The following is a 14,271-nucleotide window of genomic DNA, read 5'->3' as shown; positions in this document are numbered from 1 at the left end:
TGGCATCACTGGATCTTAATACTTGTTTAAATACAGATCTGTGTGTAAGGTGCCCAGGTAAACAACATACATTTGACAATTTTCACTAGTCAGGCTTCCACAAATAGTACGAAACAATTTAAATAATGATTTACAAGTAAGCATGTATATGTGTAAAATGAGTGTATTCATTATATATCATGTTTGCCTTCTCAAACTGTTTTTAAATGTCATAAAAGTGTTTATCTCCTCCCCAAATTACTACTTTTCTCAGCACCCTGATGCACATTGGCTTGGGATTCTGGAGCGAATGGTGGGATTTGGGACCGCCCTGGATTTCCAAGCTGTGTTGTCACCCTCATTTGTGGAAGAGCTGTGGCTATAAATTTCATCTGGCTGTGAACCTGCTATGTCTAGGTCACAGTAAATAAAATAAAATTAAACCACTTGGAGATCGGGGAAGTTGCTAACAACAGCAGTCAAATGGTCTTCTCTGCCAGCCAATCCTCAGAGTGGCTTTGGGGTTAGCCTTGGATGTGTGTATGGGAGGGAGGGATAAGGTTATCCATACTTTCAACCATAATGACAGCTGCTAAGTGAGTACAAGAGGCAAGAACATAAAAGAATGAAAACGAAACATTTCAAATTAAAAGTTAAAACCTTAAGAGCCCCCCGCTGAAAGCCCCATGTGCAAACTCCTCTGAATTCTGCACACGAAAGGTTTACAGAATCAGGCCGTAAAACTCCAGATGGTGATTGCTTCTGTTCTGAAGTAACTGTGTTGCTTCCCTTAAAAGAATATTCTAAAGATCAAAACTTAAGAAATATTAGATAGACAAGGTGGGTGAGGGAATACCTTTTGTTGGACCAACTTCTATTGGTGAGAGAGACACGCTTTTGAGCCATGCAGAGCTCTTCTTCATAGCTTCATGTGGCTCGAAAGCTTGTCTCACTCACCAACAGAAGTTGGTCCAATAAAAGATATTACCGCACACACCTTGTCTCTCTAATATCCTGGGATCAAAACAACTATAACTACACTGCATTCGGAAATATTGTCATTCACTGCCATCTAGTGTTAATCTGAGAGACTGCCAAAAACAGCAAATGACTGTCCTCTGATTTTTATAGATGTAGTGGTTTTTCATTTACAGATCCCTAAAATATTTCGAATGGAGGTGTGGACCCCTTTGGAAATTCAACCTGTGGCCTGAGGACCCCTACCATAGAAGTTTTAGACTGAAAACTGACTGAACAGAATTCAACTATAAAGGTAGCATGTGCTCAGCCTGGCACTTGACACAGCATGAGAAAGGGCATTAAACTGTGGGCTTCTATAGTACTGACACCACTTCTGACTTTTGACCTGTAGGTGGGGGTATTTGCACACTTTTGATGGATCAGAAAATGGAATGCCTTTTCTGGGATCTGAAACTTTATTTTCACGATCACCTTTTGTGGGCCCCTTAGACAGATTGTGGACCCCGAGGGGTCTGCAGGCCACAGGTTGAAAACCACTGGCTTAGGCCAACATTTTCATACATGTGGGGCTGAAGTTAGATACTTAACTTCATAGTTTTAAAAAAGTGGCCTGATTTCCAGAGGTACCGAGCACCCCCATATTTCACTGACAGTAGGAACTGCAGATGCTCAGCAACTCAGTCAGGCCATATGGCAGGACTTCCCTGGAGCCCCAGACACTGGATGCCCATCTGAGGACTTCTTGGCTTCATAGCAGGGAGCAGAGACTTGATTAGAGCTGGATCTCCCAGAGCTTCCAGGACTTACAGGCTCCTGGCTCGGACTAGCTCTATTTTAAAGTAATAGCTCTGTTTAGTCAGTGGAAGCTGCATGCACTTGGAACCTTTGAAAGCCAGACCACTTATTTTGATGCCTAAATATGAACTAAGGTGCCTGACTTTACCCTAGTTTCAAAATCTGACCCACTGCTGCCACAGTTTGTCTGTGAGGTGTCACTCTGGGAGTAAAGAGCCACCTGATGAGCAATCTCAGAAGAGATTCCTGGACATCTTTACAGAAGCAGCTCTTAGGAGAATGGTCACCACTTGAACTTGAAAGCGGGAGGAAAAGGGGAGGGGCAAAGCTGGGAAATGTCCTTCATCTTCAAAAGAAGCGATCAATAGAAGCTGTATCTACTTGCACCTGTGGCTGCATTCAGGCCACAGAACCCAAGAGGCAGCAATGGCTCAGTAAGAGTTGCATTGAAGGGCAGAGGCACAGTGGCCTTCCTGAGCCTTCCTGTTCTCCCATAGGAATCCAGGAATCTTCAGCAATCCAGCAGCTGACTGCACTTCACCTTTGGTAGTCCCAGCAGAATAGCTGTGAGAACAGAGAGAGTCTGTTTCTTTCCCTGCTCTCATTCAGCAGCAGTGTCAGGGAGTATGAAGATGAGCAGATACTAACTAGCTCCAGCTCTGGACTATAGCCAGTTTTGGGTTAGAGATGTTGAGTGAGGTGATATCCTCACTGAAATCATAGTGTGGTGTTATATATGCTACCTCACTCTAGGCAGTTTTAAAGCACAAATGCCATTAACTTGCACTGAGGGTCCTCGCCTTTTGTGTAGATTAGTGAGGTTCTACATAGTATGACATCATTCCCAGTACTTAATTTACCATTACCTGAATAATAAGGTATTCTTTAGAGAATGAGTAAAATGATGTGCAAAGGCTAAAAGTAAAATATGTCTGAACACAAAGGCAGAGCACTAATGGTGACAACCAAATACAGACATAAGCAGTTTATTGTTACCATTTCTGAAACCGAAAATACATTGCAGCATTTCAACAATGCAGTTTAATTAATGTTTATGGCATACATACATGTATATTATTTTATTGCACATATGCATTTTATATTCTGTAAGTAAACAACAAGACCCAAAGTGCAGATTAAGCTAAAAGATGAGTTCTTATGGTAGAACCCAGAGTAAAGGTATGTCTACAATGCAGCTGGGACCATGCTTCCCAGCACAGGTAAATACATACATGGTAGCTCTGAGAGGCTTTGGATATGTACCCAGTGGGTTGGGCAGGTTTGGACTCGGTTGGCTATCCTGAACCACCACTCATGGTGCCAAGGCCACACTGCTATTTCTAGCACACTAGCTGGAGCAGCAGTAGTGTGTGTCTGTTCACCTGCGCTGGAAAGCACCATGCCAGGTTTGTCTACACTGAAATTTAAACATACTACGTATAAAGGACAATAGTTCAAAGTGACTGACAGAACTAAATTCTGCATTCTGCTATTTGTATTTTAGGATGTACTTATCTGATGGCAGAATCTGGCCTTTCAGTTGCACAACAGCTTCACAATCTTACATTTATTTTGTACCTTTCAGGGCCTGATCCTGCAGTCCTTACTCAGTCAAAACTCCCAATGAAATCAGTCTGGCTCAGCTTCTTGTTTTATATTAAATGATTTTTGACATAAAGTGATTCCCTTCCTCATTTTCCCCCAAAAGTCAGGTTATTATAGGAATTAATATACTCTGAATCCATGAAAAAAAGATGTTCATAACAGCAGAACAGGTCAGTAAATACAGAGCTAAGAGGTTTACTGTATTTCTTGTAAACCCTAATTAGGAACCTGTTCTATACTTGTGTACATGATGTGAGTACCATTAACATTACACATGGGCACTAGAGGAGAGGAGACCCTAAAGTAAAGCAATTTTACAGATAATATATGATGTGACAGTCATGTTCAGAAAGAGTTGTCATTTTCAGCTGTGCTAGAGCTAGGGACATTTTGATTTTACAGCTTTTAACACAGTATCCCATTTACTGTTCATGCGTTCTAACTGCTGTTTTCTAAACTTATGCTGAAATAAATCATTACTGTCTTCATCCTCAGCCTCTGATACTATCTCCATTTTTTGTATGATCAATTTAATGAGCTCATGCTGTTTTTCCAAGAGCGTTGACATATCCTTAAGCCTAAAACAAAATAAGTATATACATAGAGAAAATTTTAAAATCTAGTTTTACAGCAGATTTCATAGAATCATGAACATTAAAGATGCAAAAAACCTATTAGATCATCAAGTTCACACCTCTGCCAAGAAAAAAAAAGTTCCCTAGAGTATATTTAATATCTCATGCCATGGTGCTTCCCCCATTTCAGGAATACTGGGTTGGAAAATGAGCTGCATGGTCCTTAAGAAAAGTGATATATAACTATACATTTTAAATATAAGAGCAGGGGTCTGTCCCATCCTGAAGTAGAATTATCACTTGCAGGGCATGATCCTGCAAAACCCTTTCTATCCACAATAGTTACTCATTTGTATAGTCCCACTGATGTAAAAAGGGCCAGATTTTTAAAAGTATTTAGGTACCTAAAGAGGCAGATTGGTGTCCAGAGGATTTTCAAAAGTGCTTTGGCACCTGCCTAACTAAATCTGGCCCAAAGGGACTACTGACATTTCTGAGGATTTAGTATTAGTCCTATAGAATGCAATTTGACATGTACATCTTTTTGTTATCTTTTACAAAAGAAATTAATTACAAAAATGGAAACCATCCCCAGAAACTGTCTACCATGAGTTATTGAATGAGTGTTTTGAAAACTCCAGTGGTGGTCCAATGGTAGAACAATGATACTCAGACTGAGGCTCGGGAATTGCAAGGGGCTCCTCAATGCGCTGCCTGTGGCTCTTTGCAGCACATGATATTAAAACACTCAGATTTAATTATTAACCAATCAGGATCCTTTTACTACGTTATTAATCAATTGTAGAATACTTGGTTAGTCATTTTGCTGTGAGAATTATATATATATATACACACACACACATACACACACATACAAACTCACTCATACATACAGCAAAATGACTGACCAAGTATATGGTAAATGAAACAATAAATTCACACTTCTGTGGCTCTTTTGGGCAATGTTGATCGCTAATTTGGCTCCTGAACCACTGAGATCTATCACTGGCCTAGAACATGGAAGACCTGTGTTCAAGTCCCTGCTCTGGCACAGATGTCCGGTGTGACCTTTGGCAAGTCATTTAGGCCCAAATTTTTTTAATAAGATTTAGGCTCCTAAATCAGTTATGGGTTACAACGCTGAATGCAGCAACAACACCTAAATATATTTAAAAATCTGGACCTTAGTGTCTCTGTGCCATAGTTCTTCATCTGTTAAATGAGAACAATAAGACTTCACTACCTCACAAGGCTGTTGTGCATCTAATACATTAAATATTGTGAAATATTCAGATATTATGTGATGAGGGCCATCTGAGTACCTTAGATAGATTTAATTTCACTTTATGAGTACAACACTAAGTGCTATGACACTGGCATTAACTGAAAATATATTCGCAATGCTGATTCTGCTTATTAGTGCAGAAATAAAACAAAAAAATTAAATACCTGTATTTCTGCTTCAAAATTTCCAGTTCTAAAGTTGTGTCAGCACTCTGAGCATCTGTGACAGAGTCTTCAAAACCAAAGCAATAATTGAACACGCTCTAAACAAGAAATTGTTTAGACATTACAATTCAGACATTACAGTGACGCACAAAACCCTAGGGAGATAAATGCAGCAATTTCTCCTCCCTAGAGTGAAGGTTGCAGCTTCTATCATAAAGCTATATTTTAGCACCCTTATAACTTTGGTTTAGAAAATGTATTTGGCCTGAAAACAGCTAGATTCACTTTGTCAGCAAAATAACATGTTCCCTCAAAGTCTGGAAAAAAATATTCTGTGCTGCAGGTCATTAAACTATTACCCTTGTTTGTACTATATTAGTTTATCTCATATTTCTTTGACTTTCTCTGCCAAGCTTCTCAAATGGTTATACTTCCTTGAAAACTCATGACCAACTATAGTTGCTTAATCACAACTTGTTTCTTCAAAGTTATGTTATTTTTGTTGTGGATAGTTTGAGGCCTAATCCTGTGCCCAGTGATGTCAATGGAAGATTTTGCCATTAACTTTAATGAGGGCAACATTGTATCTTCTGGTCCCACTCCTGCACACAGAAAAATTAATGACAACATTCCTATTGACTTCAGTCCGTGAAAAACAGAGCCCCAAGTGTGTGTCAGCATTTTACTCTAGGATACATCAACTTACCATAAATCCACAGTATCTTGGCCTATTAGGATACACAGTGATTGATTCCTGGTCCACCCGACTTAGGAACCAATATGGCAGCTTCTTCTCTAAATTTGTGTGAAGATTGACCTAAACATATTTTTGCATTTAGAGTAGTAATTAACATAGCATAACACAATTCTCTTTAGATCAAAATACATGATTCGGATGATGTAAATGCCCTTCATCTCACCAATGTCCTACATTCTGGTAATAGGTTTAAAAAAAAAACACTTGCTTCATTGTTTTGAAATGTAGACCTTCATCCAATGTATAATATGTAAGTCTGGTTGTTATGGCCAAAAAGAGGAAAAGTCATGTGTTAGTCATAGCAAGATAATGCAAATGTAAAATATTTATAGAGAAAGAACACAAAAAGTCACTGGAGACACTTGTTTAGTGGATGCTGGGTGGGCTGGGAAACATCTGGAGTCCAGCATGGTTTGTAAAGCTCAGTCTCAGAGCTCAGGATGGGTGGCTTTGTGCTTAAGGCTCTGGATGCAGACTTCAGAGACTTGAATGTCCTGCTCTACCATAGATATAATGTGTGACCTTGGCCAGTCACTTACTGTCTCTGTGCCTCCGCTCTCCATCAGCAGAATAGGAATACTAGTAATTCCTTGCTTTTCAGCAGTATTGTAAGAGTAAATACATCAATAATTATGAGGCTCTCAGATACTCTGCTGATGAGGGCTACGTAAGCAGCTGAGATAGAGAGACTGGTATTGAGGGTTTCAGTGGGATTTGGGGAGGATTGTGCAGTTGTCAGAAGGTTAGATCAGAGAGGATTTCCATCACTTGAAGAGGTTGGGTTTGCAGGACTATTAATAGGATTAGTAATAATAGGAGAAATTAGGAGAGATTCTGCAATAGGATGATGGTTGGATTCTTGTCAGTGTGGTAGGATCTGAGACAATTCAGCAGTCGGAGTGGGTATTATGATGCCCTGACATGCAGGGGGCATGGGTCTACGGTAGGGCCGCTGTAGGGTAGCCTAAGCTGCCTTGTGTAAAACCGGTTCCAGTAGGAATTCTCCCCTGGCTTGATTCAGGGCTCCACTGGCCTTTTTACACTGCTGCTGCTGAGTGATGAACCCCTCAGTGATGGGTGTACAAACTCCATCTTGTGCTCACAGGGGTTAACGGACAATACTGGACCCAGGTAGCCTGCCTGCAGCACATGCTCCAGCTTGAGAGGAAGCTTAAATGGGAGCCACTCAGCTCAGAAGGGAAGAGGCTGGCGAGAAGACAGACCTACCCTGAGGGCTCCTGAACAAGGGCACTAAAGAAGCCTCACTGTGAGGAAGAGGACTACCTGCTGAGCTAGGGCTGAAGTTGTCTTTTCTTTTGCTATCTTATATTTAACTTGGAGACTTTGGGGGAGACAGATGGTAGGAAGTGACTTAGGGAGGCAAGCTCTAGGGCACTCCAAATTGTCCCACATTTTATAGGGCCAGAGGTCTGAGCCTGGTGGAGTGGTAGGGCCAAGGATCCCCTGCCAACTGCTCTTGTTGCAGGAGGGGCATAAATCTCATTCCCCCATTTCCCCAAGTAATGAGAGACTAAAGATGTTGAAAATGCTGAGGCAAGGATAAGCCACATACAAGAGTTAAGAACTGGATGGAAAGTCCTTGCTGCTGGGAGGTGAGAGATTGCAAACTAGGTTCTGGCCCTTTGAGGACTCTACTACACCCTCCATCCATTGAAACTGTTAAGGAAATACTGAACATGTATACTTATTTCTTTAAACATGAAATACTAGATCAGCTCATTTCCATTATTCATAGCATTAGCATTTCATGTATTTGTCAAACATGGAAAAGATCACATAGGTCATTTGAAGTTTCAAAACACATATATTTGAGTTTTCTGATAGCCACCTGTGCTCTACATCACTGGATGACTCCTAGTGACCATGCCTGGGGAATAGCATTCAACCAGTCTGATGCCCCATCCTTCAGTTTCTCATCTGTGGTCTCGCTCTCTCTGGAGTCAGGTTACTCCTTATCTTCTCTTTCCTGGTTCTGGGTTTACCACTGGAGCCTACTCAACTCCTGTGGCTACTTCACCCCTCCTGGCCTTTTACCAGACTCCTTAATCCAGTACAGGATCCCAGGGCTTGCTCTCCCACTGGACTTCCTCTTTGTTCCTGGAGGCCGACTTCCTCCCAGGAAGCAACTGCAGACTCCTTCCCCTGCAGCCCTCTTCTGCTTTCAGCCTCGTGGTTTTATAGTGCTGGCCCTGCCGTTCCCCATCTGGGCTTCACTCTCAATTAACCTCAGCCCTCCTTTTTTCAGGTGATGCAAAGTGAACTAATTGGCCTTTTAGACCTTCATTATCCCTATCAGAGCTGGTGTGGGGTGCACACTCCATCTCACCAACCAATAACTAAATAAGTGCAAAACATGCATTTCTTCTTCAAGAATTGCCTCTGTAGTCCATCCCAAACCCCTGCTTTCAGTCATTTGTATCTCTAGCAAAAGAAATTCCTTTTGAGATGAAATTTCTCATTCCATAAGCTAAAAGCAAATTTTTAAAAGAAGTTTGAACATAGTCAGTTCAGCTAATTGTGAGTTTTGTGAGCATCAAAAGAGAAAGGTTACTCACCAGAAAGTGTAGTTCTTTGAGTGTATTGCCTCTGCACACTTCTGGGATATATGCTGCAGCATTGTGAAGCTCTGGGAACGTTCTAGAAAGCAGTGCAAACCAGGGCCACATACGCACCCCCTCTTGACATTGAGTTCCTGAACGTTCAAAGCTGGAACTACAAAACAGCTGTATTCTCCCAATCACCTCGGTTCCTTCCACCAAACTTTGGAGCCCTAGAGAAGTAGAACTCCAAGGTAGTGTGAGGATGCAGAAGCAATACATTCTAAGAACTATAATTAATTATAAGTAACCTTTATTTCTTATTTGACAATTGCATATTCTTCACGTTTCCACTCATGGAAGTCTAGTGGTCATACAACCTACAGGTAGGTGGGCTGAGTTCTAAATAAATGTGTGTATAGAACTCCAAGCAGCACACCTGCAGATTTCTTAAGTGAAAACATTACAAAGTCATATCACCTAAGCTGCCTTACTCCAGTAAGCAAGCCCCAAGGCCTAGATTTTTAAAGGATTTGGGGCACCATAAATGCAGATAGGTTCATAATCAGGTTTCCAGAAGTGCATAAATGAGTTGGGTGCTCATATACTTTTGAAAACCCCACCATCTGCATCTTTAGGCACCTAAATACCTTTGAATTAAGTTCCTTAATTACTGTCATTGGCTACCATATAACACGTTTCAATACATAGCCTCTGCCCAACTGAGTGAGCCTCTAATATGTTGCAGTGGATCTGGTATCCTTCACATTTTCATGAATCTTGATCATTTTTAGGCTAAATAGATTCTCCCTTCAAAGGGAAAGCAATAAATCCCCAAAATTACACATACTATTTTTGGCTTTTATGCTCACATAACTAAAATTGGCTGAATTGACTGTTCAAACTTACTTTAACAATTTATTTTTAGCTAAAAGCATGAAAAATTTCATACTATAAGGAATTTTTGTATAGTTATACAAATGACCAAAAGCTGGGATTTAGGATGGAATGCACTTGTCAACCTACCTAGCTTACAAAGATATTTGAATACAAGTTTACCATAGTGATAAAAATTATATTAAAAACGACACTAGAGACCAATAATATTAATGCTAAATAAACCAGTTCTTTCAAAGTGATGTTTAAGCAATTATATCTTCTACTTACACCCTAAAACCTAACATACACTACGAACCTGCATTGCAATCCTTTTCAGTGCAGCATATTTTTGCACCTCAGCAATGTCTCCAACAGCCAAACCAATCTAAAAATACAACAACATAGAATCAAACAAGTATTTTTAATTACCTGATTTTTTACATTGCGTGGTTTAAATTATATTCCTCACTGGTATTATGATCTGAAAAGCCTTTTGCTAAATCATATTGTATCAGCAGAACATTACCCACTAAACACAGAAGATTTGTGCATGCCTAAAATCCATAATCAAGAAAGTTAATTGTTTGTTTAATTATATTTTCATTTTCTTAGCAAATTATATTTGGCAGACCTGATGCTCTTTTTAACTACTTCTAAGAACTGTTCAAAAACTAATACAGCTTCTTTAAGGCCCTTTATTGCTTTCATTGACTTCAACTGAAGCAGGATCAGGCCAACATCCTGTAAAATAAAAATCTTTGTATCATTTCTTCTCAAACATGTTGTTTAATGGGGCATAGGCAAAGATGATGCATAAAATATTTTCTCTCTCTCGCTCTCTTTGCTACAGTTCCAGTTTGCTGATCCTTTTTATTTACATCAGTCCTACCATTTAGTGTTCAACAATACTTCCAAGGGGATAAGTGGTTCATTTATTTAATACAACCCACTGAGATTTGCTTAAGCAATTTGTTTAAATATGGCTCTAAGAACATCAACCTGTAAATTACTATAGTTAGGTCTAGATATTGGCTTTTATGTCCTGGATGGCGGCACTGTTAAGCCACATCAGTTCAGGAGAAGCACTGGAGAAATTATGCCTCAGACAGTCACAGTCTCTGCTATGGCTTCTCCATGGACATGGGTAGGGGACACAAACTGCTCCAGCCATTAGGCTGGTACAAGGTTGCTCTCCATGATGTGCCACCCTTGCTCTGTCAGCTGGTGTGGGGCCATGATCTTGCTTCCTTCCCTGTCCCTTTTTGGGTTCATTGCTTCCTAAGGGAGGGGGAGGAACCAGTAATCTCTGGACTCCATGGAGCATAGGGGTTAATATTGAGGGAGGGCAACATAAGGGTCTGGATTCTTGCATGCCCACCTTATACTTTGCAGTTGCACAAGGGCCATCACAATCTGGCTCTAAATACATAAATACTTAACTTGTTCTGCAACAATGACAGAAAAACACTTGTTTTAGGTAGTAAAATGAAGGAAGAATGGAGAAAAGAGAACCAGAAAAAGGCAAAAGGGAACACCTCAATGTCTTATTTAAAAAAAAAAAGTCATGTTGCTAACTAATGAACAAAGGTTTCTGCAAATCAGCGTGCATATACACAAATTATCCTATCCAATAATGATGTGTATAAACAGTTATGTTCCCAAATCTCCATATTTTACTATGTGAAATACTTACCAGCAAGTTCATAAGAAGAATTGGAATAAGCAAGGTGAAGACAATGAGAACTGCATAACTCAGGAATGGATAGGGCAAATTATCACTTAGCAGCGGATCAAGGAAAGCTTCATGATAATTAATATCTCCCAGCATCATAGCAAATGTCTGCATTACAGAAAGGAGCGGAGTCTTGTAATGTTGCTGAAAAAAGAAATAAGGCAGGCAATGTAAACAGGTACATTTTTAAAATCTATAATGTCCCCTCTTTTTTTTTTCTTCCAGATTCTCAATTCATGAATATTGGTTGTGGTGTATTTAAAACTTGCACATAGATCCATAAAATTTACAAATACAAGATAGAGTGGACCAGATCTTCTGCTGGTGTAAACTGGTGCAACCCCATTGACTGTTCAGCCTTGCAAAAACTATTGTCCTAAATACCATACCGAGTGATTCAAACTGGAGTGATGCATTTCTGAAGTGGATTAACTTCTGACTGGAGAGAAATGAGGGGACACAGAATCAGGATATTCTCTCCTATTCTATTTTTATTTACAATGTTCATGTAGGGACAAATTGGGCTCCCATCTGCGCTACTGTAAAAGGGCTTCTGACAGTTGAATTTGACAATTTCTCTGATGCACAGGGCACTAAGTCAAATACTTTACAGAAGTCTAAGTATATTATATCAACACATACCCCTTTATCAACCAAACATAATCTCATACAAAAATGATTCCAAGTTCATTTAACAAGACCTATAGTATTTTCCATACAACCTTGTTGACTGGTATTGATCATGTTGCCATTCTTCAATTCTTAATTGACAGAGTCAAGTGTCAGCCTTTCCATTATTTTACCTAAGATCAATGTCAAGGTACAATTATCTAGATACAGTAACCTAGGTTATCTAGGCTTTTTCCTTTTTTAAATACTGGCACCCTGTTAGTACTCTTCCAGTCCTCTGGAACTTCCCCAGCATTCCAACATTTATTAAAAATTAACACCAATGGTCCAGAGAACTTCTTGTCCAATTTTTTTTTTAAATCTTGGGGAAGATCTATGCAAGAAGAGCTCCAACAACTCTGGGGTTCTTATGGGGCAATCTATCCTTCTATATTTTCTTTTATAGGGAAAAACAACAGTAGCACCTTTTGGATTGGTTTCTGAATTATTATAGATATGTTATTTTTTCAAAGATAGAAATTATTTTTCACTACATTATAAATTGTCCTAATTTTAGACTATTAAAGTACCTCATCAATTGTATCTATCAAATATCTGAATATAGGAAACATACAAACAGGATTATTAACAATGACAACAAATAACTATGCCATTAATCTAACCTGTGAACACAGAAGGACAAAGAAGCTGAGTCCAAAGGCCAATATCAGGAAAAAGAACACAACAGCAATCCGAATCAAAGTCCTCAGAATTTCCCAGAACATTACAATGTAGATTCCATAGTTTTCAAATCTAAGAAAATGTTTGTAGGTAAAAATTAACCACCATCAAATACTATGACAGGTTACTTTTCCTGCCATATCTGTAAAGCAGAGCACAACCCTAATGCAAGCTGCCTGGTTGTCATTTTGCTTCTAGGAAAGATTTTTAAATGGTCAGTACATTTTTCTAATTTCATGCACACAAAAGTGGAAAAAGTCCAGTTTGTTACAAGTTTAGAATAGGGGTTCTCAGATTTTTTAATATGGTACATCACATTTTAATTGAAAGATGATTGTCTCATGGCTGGCTTCTCTCCCATTCATGATCCCACCTCCTCTTCCATCTAAAAATGCCTAACCCCCCTGTACCATGTACAGCAACTGATTACATGTAAAAGTAATATTAGAAAACCAGTCCATCTATTAGAGCTGTCTTTTAATGTGACTTAGCCACTAGAAACAAAGAGAGCTGGTACCATGAGATAAGCCAACTCTCCAATTTATAAGATCTTCCTTCTTTCGCAACGAGGGATAAAATGTGCTATACCTCTAAAAGCTGCAGCAAAAAGCTCACAGTTAAGGTCAAGAGGCAAGCTACCACAGCTTTAAGACACCTTTGTAGCCTCCTGATTTTGTGCTACAGAGGGCTGCCTATGTAACAGTTGTTTCAAGCTGGCCTATGCACAGAAGTGCTACCCACAATCCCTGCAGCACTATGTCTCAAGTCACCACCCCCTCCTGCCTGTGATATTCCCCTCCCACTCTCTACTCACCCCCAAAGCTGCCCCAACACCAGGGATTACAGTGGGGTTCTCACAGGGCACTACAGATGCCTTATAGAAAGCTTGTACTGGGTGAATTCCCACATTCCCTCCCCCAACCACATTTAGGGCTTTCACAGCTCTTTGACATGCCGCAGCAGCATAAAAGGGCCATAGCAGATGGAAAAATCCCAACTTTAGCGTTTCTCCAATGATATGTTATGCGTTAGTTCAGAGGAGCAGTTTTAGGAATAGAGGACCTAATCTTTTTCTGTTTTACATTGTGTATATCAGGAGTAACTCCACTGAAGGCAAAGGAGTCATACCAGCGTAAAATGATGTAACTGAGAAAAGAGTCAGGCCTACTAGGTTAGAAAACCAATGTATATGGTACCTAAAAGTTTCTGCTGGCATACAGAACTAAAAGTGCTTTGGGAAGAGGAAACATTTCACCAGGACAAAGAAGGATGGTCGAGCAGTTAGGGTATCAGCCTTAGACTTAGGAGACCCTGGTTCAAGTCCCTGCTTTACCATGTTGCTCAGTGCTCTGAAAAAATTTGTAAGCTGTGCAAGATAGTTAGATAGAGTTAATCCCTGTGTAGCTGCGGTTAAGTTGACAGAAGAATTCTTCTGTCTACCTAGCTACTGCCTCTCAAAGAGATGGACTAAACTACATAAATGGGAAAAAAAATCTTCTGTTGATGTAGGAAGCATCTACACTATGGTGCTGCAGTGCCATAGTTGTGTTGCTGCAGCAGCTGTAGTGTAAAAGACCCTTAGAGTATGTCTACACTGCAAACTAAAGGTAT

General features: G+C 39.8%; 1 protein-coding gene across 2 annotated transcripts in view; it reads right to left on the bottom strand.

Annotated features, from left to right (window-relative positions):
- Nucleotides 1–2,725: 2,725 nt before the first annotated feature.
- Nucleotides 2,726–14,271, bottom strand: part of TRPA1 (transient receptor potential cation channel subfamily A member 1) — a 64,303-nt gene continuing 52,757 nt past the window's right edge. Inside the window, exons 22-27 of one of the 2 annotated variants that reach the window (XM_048840931.2) lie at nt 12,603–12,732; nt 11,272–11,454; nt 9,895–9,963; nt 6,091–6,201; nt 5,385–5,482; nt 2,726–3,938 (exon numbers count right to left, since the gene is read on the bottom strand). In XM_048840931.2, coding sequence (XP_048696888.2) covers nt 3,740–3,938; nt 5,385–5,482; nt 6,091–6,201; nt 9,895–9,963; nt 11,272–11,454; nt 12,603–12,732 — 790 coding nt within the window. In that variant the 3' untranslated portion in view covers nt 2,726–3,739. Of the gene's footprint in view, nt 3,939–5,384; nt 5,483–6,090; nt 6,202–8,812; nt 8,933–9,894; nt 9,964–11,271; nt 11,455–12,602; nt 12,733–14,271 lie in introns of those variants that run through there. The other variant, XM_075125121.1, reaches the window with a different exon arrangement.

The sequence above is a fragment of the Caretta caretta genome, chromosome 2 (assembly GCF_965140235.1).
Source record: "Caretta caretta isolate rCarCar2 chromosome 2, rCarCar1.hap1, whole genome shotgun sequence".
In the NCBI taxonomy this organism is placed as follows: domain Eukaryota; kingdom Metazoa; phylum Chordata; order Testudines; family Cheloniidae; genus Caretta; species Caretta caretta.
This window is presented reverse-complemented; position numbering and strand designations above follow the sequence as displayed.